This window comes from Mus caroli, chromosome 11 (assembly GCF_900094665.2).
Source record: "Mus caroli chromosome 11, CAROLI_EIJ_v1.1, whole genome shotgun sequence".
Classification (NCBI taxonomy): domain Eukaryota; kingdom Metazoa; phylum Chordata; class Mammalia; order Rodentia; family Muridae; genus Mus; species Mus caroli.
Window position 1 is genome coordinate 65,668,800 of NC_034580.1, and position 23,908 is coordinate 65,692,707.

Genomic DNA, 23,908 nt, shown 5'->3' on the forward strand with positions numbered 1-23,908 from the left:
TCTCTAACTCTTAGTGATTTTATTTTTAATATCACTTTGAAAAAAAAACATAGTGGCTACCGAGATGTGGTAGCATACACTTACAGCCCAGGTGTAGTGGCACACACTTACAGCCCAGGTGTGGTGGCGCACACTTACAGCCCAGGTGTGGTGGCGCACACTTACAGCCCAGGTGTAGTGGCACATTAGAGCCCAGGTGTGGTGGTGCACACTTACAGCCCAGGTGTGGTGGTGCACACTTACAGCCCAGGTGTGGTGGCGCACACTTACAGCCCAGGTATGGTGGCGCACACTTACAGCCCAGGTGTGGTGGCACACACTTAGAGTCCCAGCCCTTGGGTGTGTGATTGGAGAGTGATGGCTGTGAGGGCAGTAAACTCTGATCAAACCCAAGCAAGCCATTGGGAGGACTTTGTCGGCTTTATACATTATCTCATGTGGGAAGAAAGTGACTTAGAAATAACCCTTGGAGACCGAAGGGCGCAGCTGTATGTATCTCTGAGAACATCTTCTCAGTAGTAATATAGTTCTCTCAGGATTTCTGAGTTTTCAGAGTAGGCCAAATTTGTGGTGACCTTGCTTTAAAAGTCTGATTAAAATATGATAGGGTAGAGGTTGGGAGTAGTGGCCTACACCTGAAATCCCAGTATTTAGGAGGCAGAGAAAGGAGAATCATGATTTCAAGGGCAGCCTAGGTTAGGTAGTGAGATACTGTCACATAACCAACCCCACTGAATAATGAAACACTAATACTTTCTCATAGAAAAAGGTCTTGTTTTAAATACAAAGCGAGGTACTTAAGAGGTGGCTCCTTGGCTAAGAACACTTGTTGCTTTTGCAGAGGTCTAGATTCAATTCCCAGCACTCACATGGTAGTTCACAACCATCCACTCTTGTTGCAGGGAATCAGATGCCCTGTTCTGATGTCCTCTTCAGACCTATGAGAACACCAGCACTCATATGACACACATACATACATGTAGGCAACACACATAAATAAGTCTATGAACATATTTTAAAACACAAATGAAATAATATCAAGTGCTCAGGCACACTACTCCTTCCAGTGACTTCATCTATCAATGTGGTAGTGTCTTCTAGATCATTGCCTTCCCCATATAACTTGGTTTTTGTTTTTTTGTTTTTTGGTTTTTTTGGTTTTGGTTTTTTTCAAGACAGGGTTTCTTTGCATAGCCCTGGCTGTCCTAGAACTCACTTTGTAAACTAGGCTGGCCTCGAACTCAGAAATTCGCCTACCTCTGCCTCCCAAGTGCTGGGATTAAAGGCGTGCGCCACCACCGCCCGGCTCATATAACTTGTAAATACACTTGAGTATTATTTTATACTTTGCCTTGCCATAAGCATTATCTTGGGTTTGTTTATATTCCAGTTCTGTCTCACTCTTGTTCACTGGTAGCAGAGCAACTATAATTGACTTTATCTTCACTGTAGTGGACATCAAGAGCTACCCCCATTCCTTCTCAGAGAGTGTCACAACCAGTATTCTCTGGTGTAGTGTATGTGTGTACAAGTATTTCCCTAGACTGTTAAAAGTGTCCTCTGCTTTTTTAGGTATTAAAATATTTTAAAATGCTATATATGACTTAGGTTAGATTTTGTTTCTTAGTTTTTATTTTAATTTTGTTTTTAAATTCTTGCTTAAAGTATAGATTTTTAATCTCATTAAAACAGTCTTTTACTTTTAAGATGATTGTTGAAGCCCTTCATTAATACTTGTGTTAGCTAGTATTGTGCTGAAGCTTAATAAAGAATTTCTCAGCAAACAAAAAGTCTGTGAGGTAGGCATTACATAGCCTTTCCTGTTGTAGATTAGGAAGCAAGCCAAGGAAGGTGATGGCAGTGCCCACGCTTGAGTCATTCAATCTGGAGGTTAGTTTACTTGCTTGGTCCCTGGCCTTTACTTTCCATACTCCTGCACATGTGTCGACCTGGTTAGCCCTTTGCTCACCGCAGGTCTAGTCTTCTAGGTCTCTGTCCTACAAGTCTTCCTTTCTCCCTGGAGCCCCAGTGACCTTCTCATTCAGTGAGCAAGTTCCTCTTCCTGTCTTTTGATATTCAGCTCTAGAAGTTATATACTTTGGGTTCTCTTTGCTGGCTCTCTTAAATGAAACAAAAACCAGTTTGTATTTTTTTCCTCCTGCAGAATTCTGCGTGTACTTTTCTGTATAATTGTGTTTGTTTCCCCTTACTATGCAGAAAAGGTAGATTTATCTTTGTTGAGCTGGTCGGTACTTGGACTTTGAGCATCCTTTTGTGTTTTATGTACATCTCTCAGATCCTAATTTTTCCCTCCCCTTGCTTCCCTCTTTGTCTTTAGTCTTTTAGTTTTATGAGATAGAGCCTCCCTGTGTCTCACAACTTGGCTTGAGTTTGTGCCTACTGACTCAGCCTCTGGGCCACTGGGATTACAGCTCCCATTGGTAGTCCCAGAGTTTGTACATGTTTTCAATGGGAGTATGATGTCAGGATAGCTTTTTCTGTTTTCCGTGGTGAGATAAGATTTATTTTATGTAGTTTTCCTGTTTTGGGTTATCTGGAACAGGGAGTTGCTTTTCTTTTGTTTGTCTTACTTTCATACAGTGTGCTTTCTTAAATTTTGCTTTTTGCTTTGCTTACTTTGTGCTTATAGTAGTAAAATGTTTATCATGACCAGAGGCCCCTTCTACTGAATACAGAACAAATTATCTCATGTCCAGTTTTCGGTTCTCATAAAGATCTCTGCTCTTGTTTTGAGTGGTGGAAGAACTATATGATGCTTACATATAGATTACCCCGGTAACTAAATGATGCTTTTTCTTCTTAACTTTTAGGAGGAGGATGAACAACAAAGGGTCAATAAGAGAAAAGATAACAAGAAAACAGATACCGAAGAAGAAGTAAAAATACCAGTAGTGTGTGCTTTAACTCAAGAAGAATCTTCAACCCCATTATCAAATGAAGAGGTGAAGTGAATCCATGACTACAGTTACTCTATGTGCTGGGTAGGAGCCCAAGACTCAAGGGACCTCAAAAAACTCTTATACACAAATTCATAATTTTTAGTGTATTTCTACATCAGTCATTTACCTTGTAGGTTAGTGAGGGTATCGATTGCTGTGATTAAACACCAAGACCAAATTTCAGGTCACACTCCATCATGGAAGGAAGTCAGAGCAGAAACTAGGGCAGGAACCGGGGTGTCGGGAACTCATGCAGAGGCCATGGAGGAATGTGGCTCTGGCTTGTTCCTCATGGATTACTCTGCCTGCTTTCTTACACAACCAGAACTACCTGCCCAAGTTGACATAGCTCACAATGGAGTGGGCCCTTGTACCTCAATTAATTAAAAAATGCCCCACAAGCTTGCCCACAGGCAAATGCTCTAGTGGGAGCATCTTTTTTGACTTGACGGTTCCTCTTCCCAAATGACTCTAGCTTGTGTCGACTTGGTAAACTACTGACCAGGGCACCTTGTTTGTGTGGAAAGTAGGTAGATGAAAATGAGATGAATGCCCGCTGTGTTCCATTGTTGCAGTTGCTCTTACAGCATTTTAACACTATTCGAAACATGCTGTTTCATTCACCATTTATAATTACTAGATATTTCTTTACTGCTCTTTTCAAACGTCATACACCAGAACAGGTTTCTAAACGATGTTTTTTTGTTTTTGATTTGAAGTAGAATTGGAGGATTATTGAATTTTTTTTTTTTAATTAACGTATTTAAGCACAGAGTTAATAGAAAGGGGTTGGGGGAAGGATAAGACACATTTAAATGTAAACTTTTCAAGTGTTGCCCAATGTCCCTTTACATATATATGCTATATATATAAAATTTTATACACACACATACACACATGTACATACACACACACACACACACACACACACACACACATATTTAAATGTAGGTGTTTTACCTGCATATTTGTCTATATACCATGTGCATGCAGTGCTCATAGAGGCCAAAAGAGGGCATTAGATTCCCTGGAATTGGAATTACAGATGTTAGGGAGCTTAGATTCCCTGGAATTGGAATTACAGATGTTAGGGAGCTTAGATTCCCTGGAATTNACAGATGTTAGGGAGCTTAGATTCCCTGGAATTGGAATTACAGATGTTAGGGAGCTTAGATTCCCTGGAATTGGAATTACAGATGTTAGGGAGCTCCCAGTGAGTGCTGGGAATCAAACACGTATGGATGAGTGCTCTTCCGGGGAACCACATCTCCAGCCTTGGTGTCTGTTTTTAATGTGAATTATAAATATTGCTAAACACTTGCTTTTCTGGTGGGGGAATGACAGGATCTTGCTATGTAGTTCAGGCTGACCTTGCTCTTGCTCTCAAGGTTATTCCTTCCTCAGCTTCCAGAACGTTTGGGTTGATTATAGAAGCTTGCCACTTGTTCAGTTCCAGTGTAGGGCGTAAGTTCTGAGGGTAGAAGGTTAGCTTTGGCAGGATACATTAAGTTTCAAGGAAGGGTGCAGGTGCTGGGAGGGGGAAGAGCAGAGAGGCTGGAAATGCAAGTATGTCAGGTGTCATACCTGTGAGCTGTCATCTTACACCTACTGTGTAGCAAGGGCCTCTGTGTTGAGTGTCCTACTTTAACTTTCTATACTCTGCAGCATTACTGTCCTGTTCTCATCTCTTCCTTAAGTGTGGTCACGGTCAGATTGCTCTCATACACAAACCACCACTGACTACTGTAACCTACGTCACTTAGTAGAAATTTGTGTAGACTGTTGAAACCATTTGAAAGAATTTTCTTTCTTTTTAATTTTTTAAATTGGGTGTGTGGGCACACTTATGTGTGGGTGTGAGAGTTTGTATGTATGTGTGCACATACCCACACTATCTAGAAGACATCAGATCCTTTGGAGCTGGAGTTAAAAGTGGTTTTGTGCTATCTGCCATGGATTTTGGGAACCAAACTCGGGTCCTCTGTAAGAGCAGCAAGTACTTTTAACCATTGGGCTATTTTTTTTCAGCCCCAAGAAGGTTTTTTTAAAAAACAAACAAACATATTTATTTTAACATGGGAAGGTCTGAAGACACCTCAGCATACATGTGGAGGTCGGAGGACTGGTGTTTTCCTTTCATTTTGTGGGACCTGGGGATCGAACTTAGGTCTTTGGGTTTAGTGGCAAATACTTTTACCATTGACCTTTTTCTTTGAGCCAGAAAGAATCTCCTAGTGGCCATATTCACCATTCTCTTGTGCCAAGATGTCCCCATCACTTGTTGGTTCCTTCATGTGGGATGCTTGCCCTGCTCTTTCTGGTTATTAAAGTTCTCCTGTTCATCCTTCACAGCTCATGCTGCTGCTACCTCTTTAGTAAAGGAAATAACTTGTATACCTAGAGCCTCTGGGGTAAAACCCAAGGGTCCTCCTTTCCCAGTTGAGTGGCCCTTCTAGCTTTACCTCTTGTTCTTAACTTCACGACAGTTAGGCCTGGCTGCTTGTGATTCATTCTTGTAAGTCCTGTTTGTGTCATCCCTGTTGCTGATAATTTCATCCTCGTAAGGACCATAGCTAGAGCTTAGTAGTTATCGCTTACATGTGTAAGGCCCTGTGCTGATATCCAGAGTTGGAAAGGTGGAGATTTCCATCATACATACCTCCCTCACTTTCACCTCCTTTCCCAGCTTGTGAAGTTGCAGTTCAGTTGACCATATTTGCCTAACAGGTATCTTGTTCTGTTTAGTTTACAGATTTACTCTGAGCCATGTACAGTACAGTTTCAGATGGCTTGTATTTTCATCTTTATTGACAGCTTGACACTAAAAATTTTTTTTTTTTAATTTTTTTAAGAATTCTGCCAGACACTGGAAAGTATGGTGCCATTGTTTTGTACATTTTTGTCGCCGTTCTGGAACACACGCCAAAGGCTGCTTGGCTGATTTTGCCAGGAGAATGTCTGTATCTTTGTGTTCAGCAGGATATTACATGGCCTTTGCATCATGCAGTAATCTACCCAGTATGTTTAGAAAACAGGAAAGGAGAATGTGTGATTTATAAAGAAGTATTTTTCTTAGTTTTGTTTCTGTTTTTAATAGTTTTCTCCTACCATGCATATTATTTCCCAGCCTTTAAAATATATTTTAGGCTTTCTGCTGGGGAATGCACTCCATGGTAGAGTGCTTTGCCAGCATGTATGAGGTTCTAGGTTCAGTTCTCTGCAACCTTCACCCCCACGAGTTAGACACACACACACACACACACACACACACACACACACACACACACACACAGAGAGAGAGAGAGAGAGAGACAGAGAGAGAGAGACAGAGAGAGACATTCTACTTCTACTTTCAGACCTGATACTTTGCATTTTCAGTGTTGAATATAATTGTTTTATATTCAGATTCATGATAATTTGATTTGGCTGGTAAATTAAAATCAATATGGAATACTTTGCAGACTTAGTTTTATTGCTAAGGACATTTAATATTTTTTAACAATCTTACATCATCTTTATTTTTGTACCTAGAATATGCTTTTTCACTAAGAAAGGAATAGGAAAATAAGGAACATTTGTGAAGTGCAGGAAGGGCTTTACAAATAAAAATAATTGTTTAGACCACCCAGAGACAACTGTCTCTAGTGTTTTGTCAATCTCCTATTCCTGTATTCGTTCCCAGGATAACATAAGTATGTTCCCACTTACTTTGCTTGTTTGTTTTGCTTTATTTTGTTTGAGACAAACTTTTATGTAGTCCAGGCTAGCCTTGAACTTCTGAGCTTTCTGCCTCTGTTTTCCATGTGCTGGGATTACAGGTATGTGTCATCATGCCTGACTGTATATTTGTACTTTGCAAATATACTCTATATTGTTACTGCATGTTTATGAGTGTTCCTACTTGCTTAAATCTAATTTAAAGTTTTGTCATCCTTAAATTTTTGAACCCATTTAATAGACTTTTAATGTAAATGTACCATAATCTCTTGACCATTTCCCTGCTACCTTGTGACAAGGCTTTAATTTATGAGGTGGCTGACAGCATGAGGAGGTCAGTATCTTTGGAACAGTTTGCTGTTACATTTTTCTGTCTGTTTTTTCTCTCAAGCCCAGTATGTGTTGAACAGGTATTATGCCACTCACTGCTGTGCATCGCCATCACATGCTTTCCCCAGCAATGAGAGCCATGACATGCAGTGTAGGCTCGGAGAGAAACTCAGGGCTGGCTAGTGTGAATAATTCTGGAAGCCTTTGGGTCCTAGGAATTGCTTTAATTGTTTGGGATCTACCTGTTCCTGGGTGATTTGGAGCAGGAGAAGTAATGGCTTGGTGAAAATTGGATAAAGGAGGTGGTTGGGGTTATAAATCTGAGACTGTTCGGTTTACATGTGGTGAGTGACCCTAGGTAGGTAGTGCTAGGGTACATAGTCTCTGCCTAGCTAGTAAGGACTCCAAGATGCCCAAACATGACCTATAGAATAAACATGGTTAACATACTCCTTATCAAATTGGTTGGTTTTTTTTTGTTGAATAAAATGTTTTCATTAAATAACACTATAATGTTATTACATATAATTTCTCTTGTACAAAAAAAATCATTGTAATGTGTCTTATTGTTCAAGTTCTTAGGAAAAGAACAGCTGAGTTTAAAGGCATTAACATTTTTTTTTTAAAGATTTGTTTATTTATTATATGTAAGTACACTGTAGCTGTCTTCAGACACTCCAGAAGAGGNNGNCAGATCTNGTTACGGATGGTTGTGAGCCACCATGTGGTTGCTGGGAATTGAACTCTGGACCTTTGGAAGAGCAGTAGGGTGCTCTTACCCACTGAGCCATCTCACCAGCCCGGCATTAACATTTTTAAGATAATATAAAGTACTTTAGAAGTATATATTAGAAAGACTACAGAATAGCCTTTTGCTTTTCTATTTATTATTTTTCTGTGTCATGGCATGTCTGTGGAGTTCTTTCTTTCTTTCTTTCTTTCTTTCTTTCTTTCACTACACTGTCTTCAGACACATCAGAAGAGGGCGTCAGATCCCATTATAGATGGTTATGAGCCACCATGTGGTTGATGGGAACTGAGCCTCAGGACCTCTGGAGGAGCAGCCAATCCTCTTGACCACAGAGCCATCTCTCCAGCCCCAACTAGTATTCTTTAAGTGGCCATTACAATTGTTCTTTCTATTCTCCATTGATTTTCTGTCACTACAACATGTGTGATCGTAGTATTTTTTAATTAAATTTATTTTATTATATTATTTTGTGTATGTGCATATTTTGCCTGCATACCTGTCTGTACACCATGTGTGTGCAGTGTTGTATTCCTTTGGGACTGAAGTTTAAATACATTTGTTAGCCAACATGTGGGTGCTGGAAACCAAACCTGGGTCATCTGGAAGAGCAGTCTGTGCTCAAACAACTGAGCCATCTTTCCAGCCCTGATTGCTGGGGTTTTTAAATTTATTTTCATTTTGAAAGTTTACAGAATGGGTTTTTAGTTTCCTTTTTTTTTTTTTTTTTTAATTTGGGACAATTGCCATCAATAGCTTAGTTAAACTAGTTTTGTTTTCCCAGCAATTTTGAATTTCAAATGAGTAAAAATATTTGAAAGAAAAGAAATAGAGAAATTAACAATAATCAACTTTTTATTATACCAGGCAACAGTTTTAAGATACTTGAAAATAAAAAAACAAGAACATCAACTGGTGTATTCTCCATTTTTTCTTTTTTCTTTTTTAATATTTATTTATTATATGTAAGTACACTGTAGCTGTCTTCAGATACCCCAGAAGAGGGCATCAGATCTCATTACTGATGGTTGTGAGCCATCATGTGGTTTCTGGGATTTGAACTCACGACCTTCAGAAGAGCAGTTGACGCTCTTAACCACTGAGCCCTCTCTCCAGCCCCTCCATTTTTTTCTAGTTGGTCCATAAAACGGTATTTAAAACAAAAAATAGGTCCAACATGTTGACACAATACCTTTAATGTCAGCACTTGGAAGTTAGGGACAGACAGATCTTTGTGAGTTCTAAGTCAGCCAAAGCTACATGATGAGACCCTGTCTATAGAGGTTAACATTATCTTAAGGAGTTGTTGGGGCTAAAGAGGAGGTTCAGCAGTTGAGAGCACTCACTGCTCTTCTAGAGGACCCAGGCTCAAGTCCCAGCACTCACATGGCAGGTCACAACTGTGCATGCAGCTGCAGCTCCAGAGATCTGACACCCTCATACATACATGCAGGTAAAACACCAGTGCACATAAAGTTTAAATAAATAATTTTAATCTTTTTTTTAAAGGGATTTATTTGTTTTATGTGTGTGTGCCTAAATGTATGCATATGTACTCCATGTATGCAGGTACCTGCAGAGGTCAGAAGAGCGCATTGCATCCCCTGGAACTAGAGCTGCAAGTGGTTGTGAGCCACCACATAGGTGATGGGAACCAAACCTGGGTCCTGGGCAAGAGTAGCCAGTCCTTTAACCACTGGCTCACCTCTCCTGCCCAAGAGTAGTAATTTAAATTAAATACAATTTCAAAAAAACTTGTTACCTTTCTTTTTATTATTTCATTTTGACATTTAACATGCGTGCGTGCGTGTGTGTGTGAGTGCATCTAGTAATTAGAGGACCTCTTTCTGAGTTGGTTCTGTCCTTCTTCCTGAGCGTCCTGGGGATCAAGCTCAGATTATCTGATTGCAGCAAGCCCCTTTACCTGCAGAACCATGAACCTTGGCTGGCCTGGAACTCATTTTATAGACCAGTCTAGGCTGGCCTTGAACTCAGTGATCCTCCTGACTCTGCCTCTAGAGTGCTGGAATTAAAGTTGTGTGCTAGCACCGCCTGGCTTCTCATTGTTACCCCTCACTGTGTAATTGCATTGTACAGTAGCAGTACTCTGCATTTACCTCTTGTACAGTTGTTAATAGTTAATATGAGTAAATGCATAAAATGTGCACATGCAGCATAGAATTAGCAATTTCAAGTGTGCAATTCCTAGGCAGTTAATATGTTCAATGCTGTGTAGTTACTACCTTTGTATAGTTTGAATACATTCTCTCTCTTTCTCTCTCTCTCTCTCTCTCTCTCTCTCTCTCACACACACACACACACACACACACACACACACACACCACCTCCCAAACATTCTATACCTCTTCCCCAGATTCTTGTAATTAGTCTGCTATGTCTCTGTGTTCTGGACATTTCCCGTAGACGGAGTCATGTGATTTTCACTGTATTTTTGGCTTCTTCCCCTTGCTCTGTGTTTAATCTTACGCCTTGCTTGAAACTTGGCTTCACAGTATGATCCTCTGCTTTTATTCCTGTTCTGGCTATGCCTTCCTTTGTGCTTCTCCCAAACAGTGGTATTTCTTATTCACATTGCCCTTGACCACCATCTGTTACTTTCATTGTAGGATTTGCCATTGCACCTTTAGTTGCTTTTATTTTTTTGGAGACAATGTTTCTACATAGTCCTGGCTGTTCTGTAACTCAGTATGTAGACCAGGCTGGCTTGGCACTTGCAGAAATCTGTGTACTGATCCCTCCTAAATGCTGGGATTACAGTTGCATTTAGTTATCTTTGTACAATGGTTATTTCCAATTGTCTGTCCAAAGGCTTTTCTGTTTGTCTGGTGAATGCCTGTACTTGGGTCTTCAACAGGCGCTTCACACGTAATGTACCTAATACCGAGTTGCACGTGATGTTTGCCAACTCATTTCTTAACCAGATGTTTCCCCTCGAGGTCTCAGAACATGAGCTGACCTCTATCTTGTATGGGCCTATACAGTATTATAAGAGTCTGTTTACTTGCTTAAACTCTCAAGAAACTGTACACATCTTAAAATTAGAAGTTGTATTTTGTCCGGGTGGTGGCGGTGCACGCCTTTGATCCCAGCACTTGGGAGGCAGAGGCAGGTGGATTTCTGAGTTTGAGGCCATCCTGGTCTATAGAGTGAGTTTCAGGACAGCCAGGGCTACAAAGAGAGACCCTGTCTTGAAAACAACAACAACAACAAAAAAGTTGTATTTTGTTCACATGTCTAACCTGTGCCTGAATAGTACCTAACAAACAGAAGAGATTTACTTGATAAATGGCTAAGTAATTATATGAAGGCAGAAAACTGAGTATGTTTAATATGTGGTGGTATATATATATGTGTGTGTGTGTGTGTGTGTATGTGTGTGTGAGTATGTATGTATGTATTACATGGTGGTTCAGAGAATTATCTAACTTGAAATTAATGTATTTTCACATTTCAGGAGCATTTAGACAGCACCCATGGGTCAGTCCATTCCTTGGATGCAGACTTGCTGTTACCATCTGGAGATCCATTTAGTAAATCGGACAATGACATGTTTAAAGATGGACTCCGGAGAGCTCAGTCTACAGACAGCTTGGGAACCTCAAGCTCATTGCAATCCAAAGCTTTAGGCTATAACTACAAAGCGAAATCTGCTGGAAATTTGGATGAGTCGGACTTTGGACCACTGGTTGGAGCAGATTCTGTGTCTGAGAACTTTGATACTGTGTCCCTTGGGTCACTGCAGATGCCAAGTGGGTTTATGTTAACCAAAGATCAAGAAAGAGCAATTAAGGCAATGACACCTGAGCAGGAGGAGACAGCGTCCCTCCTCTCCAGTGTCACCCAGGGTATGGAGAGTGCATATGTATCTCCCAGTGGTTACCGCTTAGTGAGTGAGACGGAATGGAATCTCCTGCAGAAAGAGGTGAGATAGTCTGACCTTGTTTCTTTTGTTCTCTTTTTGTTTTGAGACAGAGTTTCATATAGCCCAAGCTAACCTCCAACTTACTATATAGTGAAGATGACCTTGAAACTCAGAGGATGTCTCTTGATCCGCCTGCCTGTACCTTGCCAACCCTGTGTGCACCACCACAGCTTGCTCTCTTCTCTCTCTGGAGGGAATAGATAACTGATATTCATTGTTGATTCAGGAGATAGTTCCTGGAGTCAGCACAGGCTTGTGCTGCCAGCAAGAATGTGTTAGCACATACCCACCCCCTGTCAAGTCTGCTTCATCTCTTCTATCTGACTGTCACAGGAAGCTGGCTAGCCAGTGGTGTTAACAAGCATCACAGTTAGAACAGCCTGAATTTGAGTTTTCAGTTTACTCAAGCTGAGTGAATGCTATGACTCACTCACTTATTTTTTTTTCTTTCCTTTTAAAATGTAGAAGTGGTCAAGCACCTGATATAGAGCGTGGGTTTAAGGAGGATTGGGAAACATGGGAGAGGGAAAAAAGGCACCCTTGATGAAAAGTAATTTTTCTCAAACTATTTTAAATGTAAAGATTAAGAATCTAAGTTGTGTTGGGTGTGGTGACACACAGCTTTAATCCCAGCACTCAGGAGGCAGAGGCAGGCGGGTCTTTGTGAGTTTGAGGCTAGCCTGGTCTACAAAACGAGTCCAGGACAGCCAGGGCTGTTATACAGAGAAAACCTGTCTGGAAAAATAAAACCAAAAAGGAATGTAAGTTGTATTTGCACACTGCTTTACAGATCCCAAGCCCTTTCACATACCTCATCTCTTTGAGCTTTCTGATCATAAATGAGGCAGTCAGGTCACAGCAGTGCCCAGTTACAGATGAAGAAACTGGCTCAGAGAGATCGAGCAGAACCTGTGTTAGACTCTAGGAGTTCTGGCCGTAGTGCTTTCCCTTCTCAGGGCTCCTTCTCTTTAAAGAAGCACGCAATAAATGGAGCAGCCTGCTAAACCTAAGTACATTGTCCTTGAGCCATGCCGGACATGTCAAGACCATGCTGCTTCCGGAGCTCATGATGGGGGGACTCGCTGCTGCCTGTCTTTCCTTCCTCCTTTTGTTAGGTAGTGTTGAGTGTATGGTGTAGCACCTCTCGCTTGCTCTGTGTGTTCTTCAAATGTGGTGTTTTGTGGCCCTTGGTGCTAAGTTGTGTCCATTGTTTTTCTACCATACTTGTACTACAAGTTACAACTTCTAGAATCTGACTCTATATTTTAACTTTTTCCTGTAAATCTCTGAAGCATTTACTCTGTGCTATGCATTGAGTAACACTGGTAAGAACGTGTGTTTGTTCCATGAGTATGAGACAGAATTATTTTGTTTTGGCTGATAAGTGGTAATTTTGGTGCCCTTCAGGTACATAATGCTGGAAATAAGCTTGGTAGACGTTGTGATATGTGTTCCAATTATGAAAAACAGTTACAAGGAATTCAGATTCAGGAAGCTGAAACAAGAGACCAGGTGAGTTTCATTAGAGCCACAGAGTTTTTTTTTCTTCCGTCTGCTATATGAAGTGTATCTATCTGGTTATGGAATAATCTAGCACACACAGTGGCAACAGTGGCAGCTGATTTCCAATGAGAGCCTGTAGGAATGGGTATCCATTTTTCATTAGCATGCTAACACTATATCAGCTAGCTCAGCCCTCAGAGGTGCCAGCAACACCTTAGCACCTTTCTCTGCACTCCATCACCCAAACACCTAAACCTGATGCTGGCTTGATCTCACCCTCACAGTGAACTTAATCATACAGATATGAGGGAGGTAACATTTACTGTGGACTCTGACCACAAAAGCTAGCCGGGTGTCATGGTGGCCAGAGTTTGGATTTGTTGCTTACTGCCTGTTTGCTGTAAATTTGTTGATTTGATTAATGGTGATTCACAGGGCACAGAAGTTAAGCTCCTCCAGGCTTGGACTACTTGAACTACTTGAGGGTAAAGTTCTTTTCCAAATACAGAGTAGAAGAGTGTGACACTGGTAACAGTGTAGAGTTTAACAAGAGTAGTCTTGTGAGAGTGTGTCAGGAAAGGAATAGTTTTCTTTGGTTGTTCTGAGGATCTCTTATTGCCTTTGCCATCAGAGCCGAAGGAGGTGAGAATAAAGATCTGGTATTTCCAGGTGTCACTGATACCCAGTCCCTCATCTGTAGTCTCTTTTATTGATAGCTTACAGGTGGATTTCTAAAGCTACTTAAACTAAGATACAATGGTTGGCTTCTGATAGCCTGACATGGGAAAGGGCTCTCTTGGATTCCTTAGTTATTTCTGTAGGCTTCTATAGATGCCTCTTGCTTGCCTGGTGTTTTACTGGATTCCAGCAATTCAGATACAGTTGAAAGATGGTTTTGGCCCATAGGAGCTTTCTTTCAGCATTACAAACCAAAGCATAAGTTCAGTCTGTCTTGTTCCTAGAGATGATGTCTAGATTAGAGGAGGGTGTGTAGCTTAGCTGTAGTTTCAGGAAAGACAACACTTGAACTGTATGCTTTAGAGTCTGCTTTCACATTAGGAGAAGAACTAGGGAAGGAGAAATATACTTAAGGCGGGAAATGTTCAGAGTCATGAAAGGGAGTGGTATGTTCTAGGACACATGGCTGGCATATGAGCTTATAAGCTAGTCTGAGAAGGAGCGGCAGAGGAAGGCCAGGGTGAGACCAGTGTGGAGAGGAGATAATCAGAGGAATTACATTGAGCCTAGCATCTTGGAGGCATAACTGCTTTTAAATAGAAAAAGTATTATAATTTCACTTTTATAAAGTGTATAAGGTTCTTCTGAATCCTAGGGACCTAGGATCCTAGCAGAGAGGAGGTTTTCAAACGAGATTATGTATGTGAAAAGCTGTTGCTAACTGTAAAGCTCACCATAATGCTTGAGCCCATTCATTTCTTTCTGGATTGACAAGCCAAAAAAACATTTTTTTAACTCACAAAAGAATTGTGGGTTGAGGGTGTAGCACAGTGGTAGAGCCCTTGCCTAGCATGCATGAGGCCCTGGATTAACAGCAGAAGTACAACTACTTCCTTCTGGTTGACTTTTAAAATTATATAGGTGAAAAAACTGCAGTTAATGCTCAGGCAAGCTAATGACCAGCTCGAGAAGACGATGAAAGAGAAACAGGAGCTGGAGGACTTCCTCAAGCAGAGTGCGGAGGACTCAAGCCACCAGGTGAGCGGTGCACGAGAGAGGACCTGCTTGCTAAATCACACTTAGAGTTTCAAAGAGTATGGTTGCTTTATTCCTCTGCTTTGAAGACTTAGGAGTTTTGTTTTCTCTGAGATAAAAAGTGTTTTCTGATTGTTCCATGCTATTTTTCTAAGGATTTATTTATATTTTAAATATGTATATGTGTTTTACTTGCATGTATGTGTACCACATGTATTCTTAGTCCTCTGGAAGGTCAGAAGAGGGTCAGATCCCCTGCAAGTGGAATTATAGATAGTTGTGAGCCACCATGTGTATTCTGGGAACAAAATTCTGGTCCTTTTCAAGAACAACAAGTTTCTTAACTGCTGAGCTGTCTCTCCAGCATCTTACTATCTATTCCTTTTGAAATAATAAGTTAACAAACTTAATGCATTTCTAATGTCTCCGACGGCTTTGGATTTCCTTGTGTGTGTGTGTGTGTGTGTGTTTACTGGGTTCTCCCTGGTACACAAGAACTTCACTAACAAGAAAGATAGGACTTACTGGCTGGAAATGTAGCTCAGTTGATAGAGTGCTTGTCTAGGGTGCATTAAGCACTTGCTTTGATCCCAAGCACCATATAAACTGGGGGTGGAGGTATATACCTGATATCTCATTTCTTGAGAGGTAGGAGGAAGTTCAAGGCCATCTTTAGTTACAGAACTGGAGGCCAGTCTGGCTATTTAAGACCTTGTCTCAAAAACCAAACAAGGGCTGGCAAGATGGCTCAGTGGGTAAAGTGCTTACTACTAAGCCTCAATTTAGTCCCTGGTTTCCCCACTCCCCCCTTCCTCCTCTTCACCTTCCTTCTTTGTTCTCCTTACACTCCCTTCTCCCTTCTTCCTCCTCCTTCCTCCCTCCATCACCTCCTCCTCCTTGTCGTCATCATGGTCATCATCACCATCACCACCATCATCATGATCATCGTCATCGTTACCATTGCCATCCTCATCATTATTGAGAAAGGGTCTCTCTACACAGCTCTGTCTGTCCTGGAACTCATTAAGTAAACCAGGCTGGCCTTGAACTCACAGAGATCCACCTGGTTCTACACTCACATGCACAAACCAAACTCAATATATACATATATACATAATTAAAAATACAACTAAAATCTTTTGAAAAGGTACATTTTATATTTTTATACAGCCTTATTGTCAGTAGTTACTTTTTATTTTTCTATTTTTATTTTTTATTTTTTTTTTTGAGGCAGGGTTTTGCTGTGTTACCCTACTGTCCTAGAACTCACTTTGTAGTCCAGGCTGGCCTTGAACTCAAGGTTCTGACTGCCTCTGCCTCTTGAGTGCTGGGATTAAAGGTTTGTGCCACTACACAGCCCAGCTAGAAACAGAATTCTAGCAATCATTTTTTAAATGCACAGGCAAAATTATTTCTATTAGTTTTTGTGTGTGAATGATTAGTTTTCAAATAATTCCCTCCCCAGGAATATTAACAGTAATTCAGATAGTCAAGAGTTAAATGGTACTAATTGCTCTTTAATACCTACCTTAGAAGGTTGTAACCAACTCAAAGGACTTCATTTATCCTTTAAAGGTGTGCTGTCTCCTCTCTTTCTCTCCTTTCTTCCATTTTAAAGAAATATATCTATTTGTTTGTGTGCACACATGTATTCATCATGCATGTGTAAAATATGTGGCCGTAGCACGTGTGCAGAGATCAGAGGACAGCTTGCAGGAGTCCGTTCTCTCCTTCCACCATAAGGATTCTGGGTTCTGAGGGCCAAGCTGAGGCTTAGCAGCAAGTGCTTTTACCTTCTGTGCCTTTTCTCCAGCCCCAGGCTTCTAGTTTTCATTGCTTTCTTTCTTTCCTTCCTTTTTTTTCTTTTTCTTTCTTTATTTTTGCCTCTTAAAAATATATCCATAACTAGGTCATTCTAAGGACCAATTACTACTGGTTGTTAATATATGTCAGCACATGACTTGAGCTTTGCTAATGCCCTGGTGTACTGGAAAGTCTTGCCATATAGCAAATGTACACATTGGTTGAATGGAAGATGAGTGGTTCCCATGGACTTGTGTGGAGTAATGAGATGCAGGGTTAGCTTCAGAGAGCCAGTTTTAATTGTATTTCACATGTGCATCTTCTGTTCAGATATCTGCACTTGTTTTAAGAGCCCAAGCCTCTGAGGTCTTACTTGAAGAGTTACAACAGAGCTTTTCCCAAGCAAAGAGGGACGTTCAGGAGCAGATGGTAAGTCACTGTCACATGCCACCTTTATTCCTGGATTGCTTTCTCAACATTATCTTTAATATATCACCCTGCTGAAAGTGACTTCCTATTGGAGTGGCTACACTCCAGGGCCTCCAGAGGATTTATGATGGTGAATACTGTACAGATGTTGCTTCTAAGCAGAGCTCCTCACCCTGCTCCCCTTTCTCACTTGGGAAACCTAAACAGAGTAAACTATGATAGGCCAGTACTTAATTTTCAGTTTAAAATACGAGCTAAAAGAATAGAGATAACTGTCATCTCCAGCTCACACAGCTTTTGAATATTTATCTATTTTTCCTGGGTAACTTTTATTTAATTAGAATAACATTATTGGGGGCTGGTGAGATGGCTCAGCAGGTAAGAGCACCCGACTGCTCTTCCGAAGGTCCTGAGTTCAAATCCCAGCAACCACATGGTGGCTCACAACCATCTGTAGCAAGATCTGACTCCCTCTTCTGGTGTGTCTGAAGACAGCTACAGTGTACTTACATATAATAAATAAATAAATAAATCTTAAAAAAAAAGAAACATTATTAATTTCCCAGAATTTATATATTTGCTGTAGCTCTGGAGGTCTTCCAGAAGGCCATCAGCTGTGAGGGGCAGAAGCAGTGCTTCCTGAGCAGTGGCTACTGGGAAGCTTTGTGGAATAATTGAGGCTTGGACTCTGTCCTTACTACTCTGGCTGTGTTTGTCTTGTGGAGCCTGTATCTAATGGCCTGGGTCAGTTATGGCGGAGTTGTTCTTTCTGGCATGACTGCAAAGCTTCCATGGACCTAGCACTTTCACAGGGACCATAGTTTTGAGTATGAGAAGGCTACAGGTAGGATGGCCATAATTTATCTTTGACTAGCATTCAGCCAGTGTCTAAATGGCAACTGAGTTGTCCTCGAACCCTGTATCTGGTCTGTGGGATTTATGAGTTGGGAAGTTCACGTTTTCTCTAGGTAGAGAAGGCAGCTTTATAATTGTTCAGTTCTGGCAAAGGTCCATGGGGTTGTTTCTCACACCTTTCCTTGTCTTTAAAGTTCCTTCCCCTCTGAAGGTGATATGCAAGTTGATTCCATTAAAAGCAGAGTGTATTAGGTGACATTGGAGAATTGGTGGAATTCAGGTTGAAGTCCTTTGAACATTTAATTTTCTCAAAATTACCACAAATGGTTCTTATGCTGATAAAGAGAAACTCAGTGTCTTAGGTCCTGCAGAGTGCCTGTGAGAGCGTTGGTCATCTTAACATTTTCCCCTTTGTGTTTGGAGATGCTTCACACTTGCAGAGAAGTTTGCTGAATGAGCTTTTGAAAGACTATCACTTCAGGTGAAAGAGCTTGCTGTGTAGGCCTGACATCTGACTCAGTGGAAGGAGAGAGCCAACTCGAAGTGTTGTCCTCTGACCTGCATACACATGCTGTGACACGTGTACACTCAGACCATCAGACAGATAACAGTGTTGCTTATGACTGTCAGTGTAGTTCGGCAGTTGCTAACATTAGTCTCTTGTGATCTCACTGTATATAGATTATATTATGTGCATATTCTATGTCTGGCTTGTGATGAACTATTGGGAATTAAAGTGCAGACACTATGACTCTCCTAAATATTTCAGCATGTATTTTGGAGTTACAGACAGTTGTAAGCTGCCGTGTGGGTGCTAAAATTTGAACCTGGGTCCTTTGGAAGAGGAAGGGCTTTGTGCTTTTAACTGCTAAGCTATCTCTCCAGCACTGTCAGTGTATTCTTGACAAACAGAAAAATGCCTACTTTTCCTGTAGTGGGTGACAAATAAAGGTGGCTTGAGTATTTGTGGGTATATAAATTTATAACAAATGACTTAACAACTAAATACTAAAATTTAGCAGAAAATTGGACATGGTGGCACACTCCTTTAATCACACGGAGTTCCAAGTCAGTTAAGCCAACATAGTGAAACTTTCTCTCAAAAAAAAAAAAAAAAGTTAAAAAAAAAGTTAAAAAAAAAAACCTAAAAAGATTAACAGAGACAAGGGACTTTTGTACAACTTTAGTTTAAACTTACATTTGTTGGAATAACTTTCATATTGATACAAATTAGTGCTTGATATTTTAATTCTTTTAAACATCAAAAGAAATATGAGTTTTAAAAAGTAAACTTCTTAAGGGACATATGAACTGAGCATGGATCTTCTTTATTGAGTAGTGGTGAGGGAGTGGTGTAGAAGCTTGAGGCAAGATTTCACGTTGCTTATGTTGACCTTTGATTTTCTATCCATCTGAGGCTCGCTTGCCCTCCAGATTCTATGTCTGGGCTTCCTGGATGCTGGGATCATGGGCATACACCACCATATGCAACCTTAGATCCTTTTGAAGACTTGTAGCCAGAGACTGCCCAGCCACTCACTCGCTCCTGGACTCAAATATTGTATATATGCAGCAAGTATGAAGGAAGATGAAAATGCTGCCTTTCCCATTCTTTGGTGGGATACTGTCAGCTAGTTCTACTGAGTCAAAGAATCTGCTCCTCTGTGTTCTGGGAGACAAGAAACAATATTTTTGAATTGCTGGTAGGAACAGTAGAGAATGAGCTCCCATGTTTGTCTCATTGCCTCACTCCTTGATGCATAAATAGTCTGCAAATAAAAAGTGAGGTGGGGCTGGTGGGTATAAGATGGCTCTGCAGGGGAAGGTGCTTGACCTGGATATGATACCTGGGACCTCTGTAAACACAGAAGCAAAGAATGGACTCACAACCATGTCCTCTGGTCTTCACACACATGCTGTGGCACACACTTGTCCACACCACAATAAGTATAGAAAATGTAAGTTATGAGCTCTGTGTACATTTTTTAGAAGTTTTGTAAACTCCATCTTCAAATGTCATTTTGTTTGGCCTTGTTTTTCACTGATGTGGTTGTCACTAAACTGGATTTGCCTTCCTAGCATCTGTTTGTGTTTTAGGCGGTGCTGATGCAGTCACGTGAACAGGTTTCAGAAGAGCTGGTGAGATTACAGAAAGACAACGACAGCCTCCAGGGGAAGCACAGCTTGCATGTGTCATTACAGCTAGCAGAAGACTTCATTCTTCCAGACACTGTGGAGGTAATGTGTTTGCCACAACATCAAAAACACAAGCAAGTGTACTTTTTAAAATGGTTGTAAGTTTCTTTAGAAAAATCTTTATTAATTTTATATGTCAGACAATTCTACTTTTAAAGATGTAATTTATCTTTTAGCATATTGATGGATAAATGTAAATTTTAAAACTTTGTTTAGTCTTTGTCTTTTGTCTTGAAATATTGCGTGGGTATGTTTTGATCAGGTCTCAGACTCGATCCTGCCTCTGTCTCCCTAGTGCTGGTATTACTGGTGTGTGCTGCCACACTCCTCCATTTTAGAACATTTCCTTCACTGTGGAAAGAAACCTTTGGGGTTGGAAAAATGGTTTAGTGATTAAGAGCATTGGCTGCCTTTCCAGAGGACCTGGGTTTGATTTTTCTATACATCCAGTCCCAGGGGATCAGACAGATCTGGCCTCCGCAGGTACCACTTATGTGTGTGCTGATACACATGTGAGCAAAACCCCATACACATAAAAGAAATCCAAACCAACCATTCAACCCAATAAATAAAAACCCCTCCTTACCCTGTAGGGATTCCTTCTATTCCCTCTGTTCTCAATCTAAAGAACTAATGATCTGCCTTCTATCTGTAACTATTTCCTTATACTCTTTTCTATCTGCCTTGGCTTTTTTTACTTAGCATGTTTTCACGATTCATCCAAGTTGTAGCAAATATCAACTTTAATTGCTTTTTATAGCTGAATTATAATACTGTACTGTATGGATGTTTTATCTATTCATCTTTTGGTGGGCATTTAGGTCACAGGATCTAGTAAGACATGCTTTCATGTCTCCTAAATATATACCCAATAGTATAGAGTTGCTATGTCATATAAGAACATGGGTAATTTTGGTGATATGTGTGGAGCTACTTAATTGTTTTATTTATTAAATTTGCATATATTAATTACACAACAGTGGGTTTCATTGTAACATTTTCATCCATGCATATAATGTACATCAATCTGTTTTGTCCTGTTTCATCTTTTACCCCTATCTCCACTGGTCTTTCTTCCAAAATAGTCTTTAAAAAATGTCTAGATTCTGCTATGTGAGAGACAGCATTCAGTATTTGTTTGTCTGGGTCTAGCTTACTTTCTTTAATATGATGGTCTCCAGTTTTATCAGTTTTCCTTTAAATAACATAATTTCACTGTTCTTTGTGTACAGTGCCACATTTTCTATTTTTTGTTGAATGCCTACATAAAAGCTTGGCAATAATAATAATGTTGCAGTAAACAGGGTTTTTCTAGTGTTTGCTGGATTTGATTCCTCAGGGCACACCAAGGAGCAGCACCTGTTTCTGCCTCCCAAGTGCTGGGATTAAAGGCATGGGCTACCACTGCCTGGCTACTTTTTTTTTTTTTTTTTTTAATATATGTGAGTATACTGTTGCTGTCTTCAGACACACCAGAAGAGGGATTCCCAGTACAGATGGTTGTGAGCCACCATGTAGTTGCTGGGAATTGAACTCAGGACCTCTGTAAGAGCAGTCAGTGCTCTTAACTGCTGAGCCATCTCTCCAGCCCCTAAGTTTTACTTTTGAAGAGCCTTTCTGTACTATAATGTTTATAGTGATTGAAATCATTTATAGTCTTACCAACATTGTTATAAGGGTTTGTTTTTTCTCATATCTATGTCTACATTTACTGTGGTGGTTTTATTGATCTTGATTTTTTTTTTTAATGTTTTTTATGGTAACCCTTCTGATGTTACCTTCTGATGTTAAGGGTGTTGAACATTTGTTTTGTTTTTGTATTTGCTTCCCATTTTTACTTCTTTAGAGAATAGTTTGTTCAACTTGATTCAATTATTTTTTTAAAAGTGTGATTGTTTTTGTGTGTGTATTCTTTGCCTGTGTATATTAATCATGCAATAGTTAGTTTTTTCATTGCTAGGAGAAAATGCCTAACAACAGGAGGTTATGGGAGGACAAGTTCATTTCACCTGCAATCTGTCATGGCCAAGGACAGCAGGAGCATGAGGCAGCTGGTCAGAGTGCCCCCTGTCAGGAAGAAGAGAGGACAGGAAGTGCCGCTGCTCTAGCAACCTCAGGACTTAACCCCAGGCACCCATTTAGTTCCATGTTAGTGACTAAGTCTTCAAACACACAAGCCTGTGCGGGACCCTTCACATTCACAGCACACCCTGACGGTGGAGGAAATATTTTATATCCCCTTAGTTTGACGCTCATTTCCCATTGTCAGTTCTTATTTCCTTTGTCTTCGTAGCCACATTCAGAAAGCTTTGCTGATGTTGGTTTAAGCCTTGCATTTCTGCTCAGGGTTACTTTTGCTTCCCTGTCTGCAGTGCTTCCAGATTCATTTAGAATCCCACTTTCCCCTTTCCCTCTATGAAGAATGGAACATCTATGGGGATTGCATTGAACCTTTAGCTAAATTTTAATAACATGTCTATTTTCAAAACACTAGTTCAACTAAGCCATCAAACAGTTTTCAGTTTTCTAATGTTCAGTTTATTTTCTCTGCTTTCCTTCTAGATTTCACTTTAGAGGACTCAGAGGACTGTTAGGTTGATCCTGTTTGTTGTTTTTATACCAGTATGAATGGAAATGTTTTCCTTATCTCTAAGATTGCTGGTTATTAATATATAAAATATAGAAGAACTACCGATTTTCCTGTACTTTTACTTTTTAAAAAGATTTATTTATTTATTTATTTATTTATTTATTTATTTATTTATTTAATGTATATGAGTACACTGCAGCTGTACAGATGGTTGTGAGCCTTCATGTAGTTGTTGGGAATTGAATTTAGGACCTCTGCTTGTCCCCCTCACTACAGTTGGCCCTGCTCACTCAGTCCCTGCTTGCTCTGGCCCAAAGATTTATTTATTATTATACATAAGCACACTGTAGCTTATTTCAGACACACCAAAAGATTTCATTATGGGTGGTTGTGAGCCACCATGTGGTTGCTGGCATTTGAACTCAGGACCGACCTTCTGAAGAGCAGTCAGTGCTCTTACCTGCTGACCCATCTCTCCAGCCCAAGTTTTTACTTTCTGCTGTCATTGAAAGAGAGCATTGGTGGTGTCTTTAGGGTTTTCAAGTATAGACTTATCATCTGCAAATAGGGGTACTTTGACTTCTTTTTATCTATCTTGCTTTATTGCTGGCTAAGCATTAAGCACTAGGCTGAGTGCAAGTAGAGTAGATACCCTTGTCTCATCCTGACGTTATCATGAATGCTTTCAGTTGTCTTTCCATTTAGTATGGCTTGGCTTATGGGTCATCCTAAAATGGTATGGTGAAGTATGATCATTCTGTTTGAGTATACATATTTCTATGTAAATGTGTGCACATGTGGAGGCCAGAGGTAGATGGCAGGTTAACGTCCTTAACCTCTCTTTTGTTCTTTTGGGACAGGGTCATTCACTGTACCAGGAGTTTATCAGTTTGGCTAGAATGGTCGACTGAGCCTCAGGACCCTCCTGTATTTGCTTCCCTAGCACTAGAATACAAACCGTCCCCAGCAAAGTTGCCTTTTAGCTGAGTTCTGGAATGGAAATGCTGTGTAGCATGTGCCTTACTACCTGGGCTGTCTTTCCAACCCTGCTTTCCTAGTTTATATACAAGGGGTGTGTTGTGAAAGGATGTTGAATGTTGTTAAACACCCTTTCTGCATCT

General features: G+C 40.4%; 1 protein-coding gene across 2 annotated transcripts in view; it reads left to right on the forward strand.

The window, feature by feature from the left end:
* The window catches only part of Rabep1 (rabaptin, RAB GTPase binding effector protein 1), a 97,939-nt gene that overhangs the window by 59,929 nt on the left and 14,102 nt on the right, over positions 1-23,908 (forward strand). The window contains exons 8-13 of one of the 2 annotated variants that reach the window (XM_021177943.2): positions 2,832-2,963; positions 11,231-11,698; positions 13,106-13,210; positions 14,801-14,917; positions 17,048-17,146; positions 20,099-20,239. In XM_021177943.2, the coding sequence (XP_021033602.1) occupies positions 2,832-2,963; positions 11,231-11,698; positions 13,106-13,210; positions 14,801-14,917; positions 17,048-17,146; positions 20,099-20,239 (1,062 nt within the window). The remainder of the gene's footprint in view (positions 1-2,831; positions 2,964-11,230; positions 11,699-13,105; positions 13,211-14,800; positions 14,918-17,047; positions 17,147-20,098; positions 20,240-23,908) is intronic. The other variant, XM_021177944.2, reaches the window with a different exon arrangement.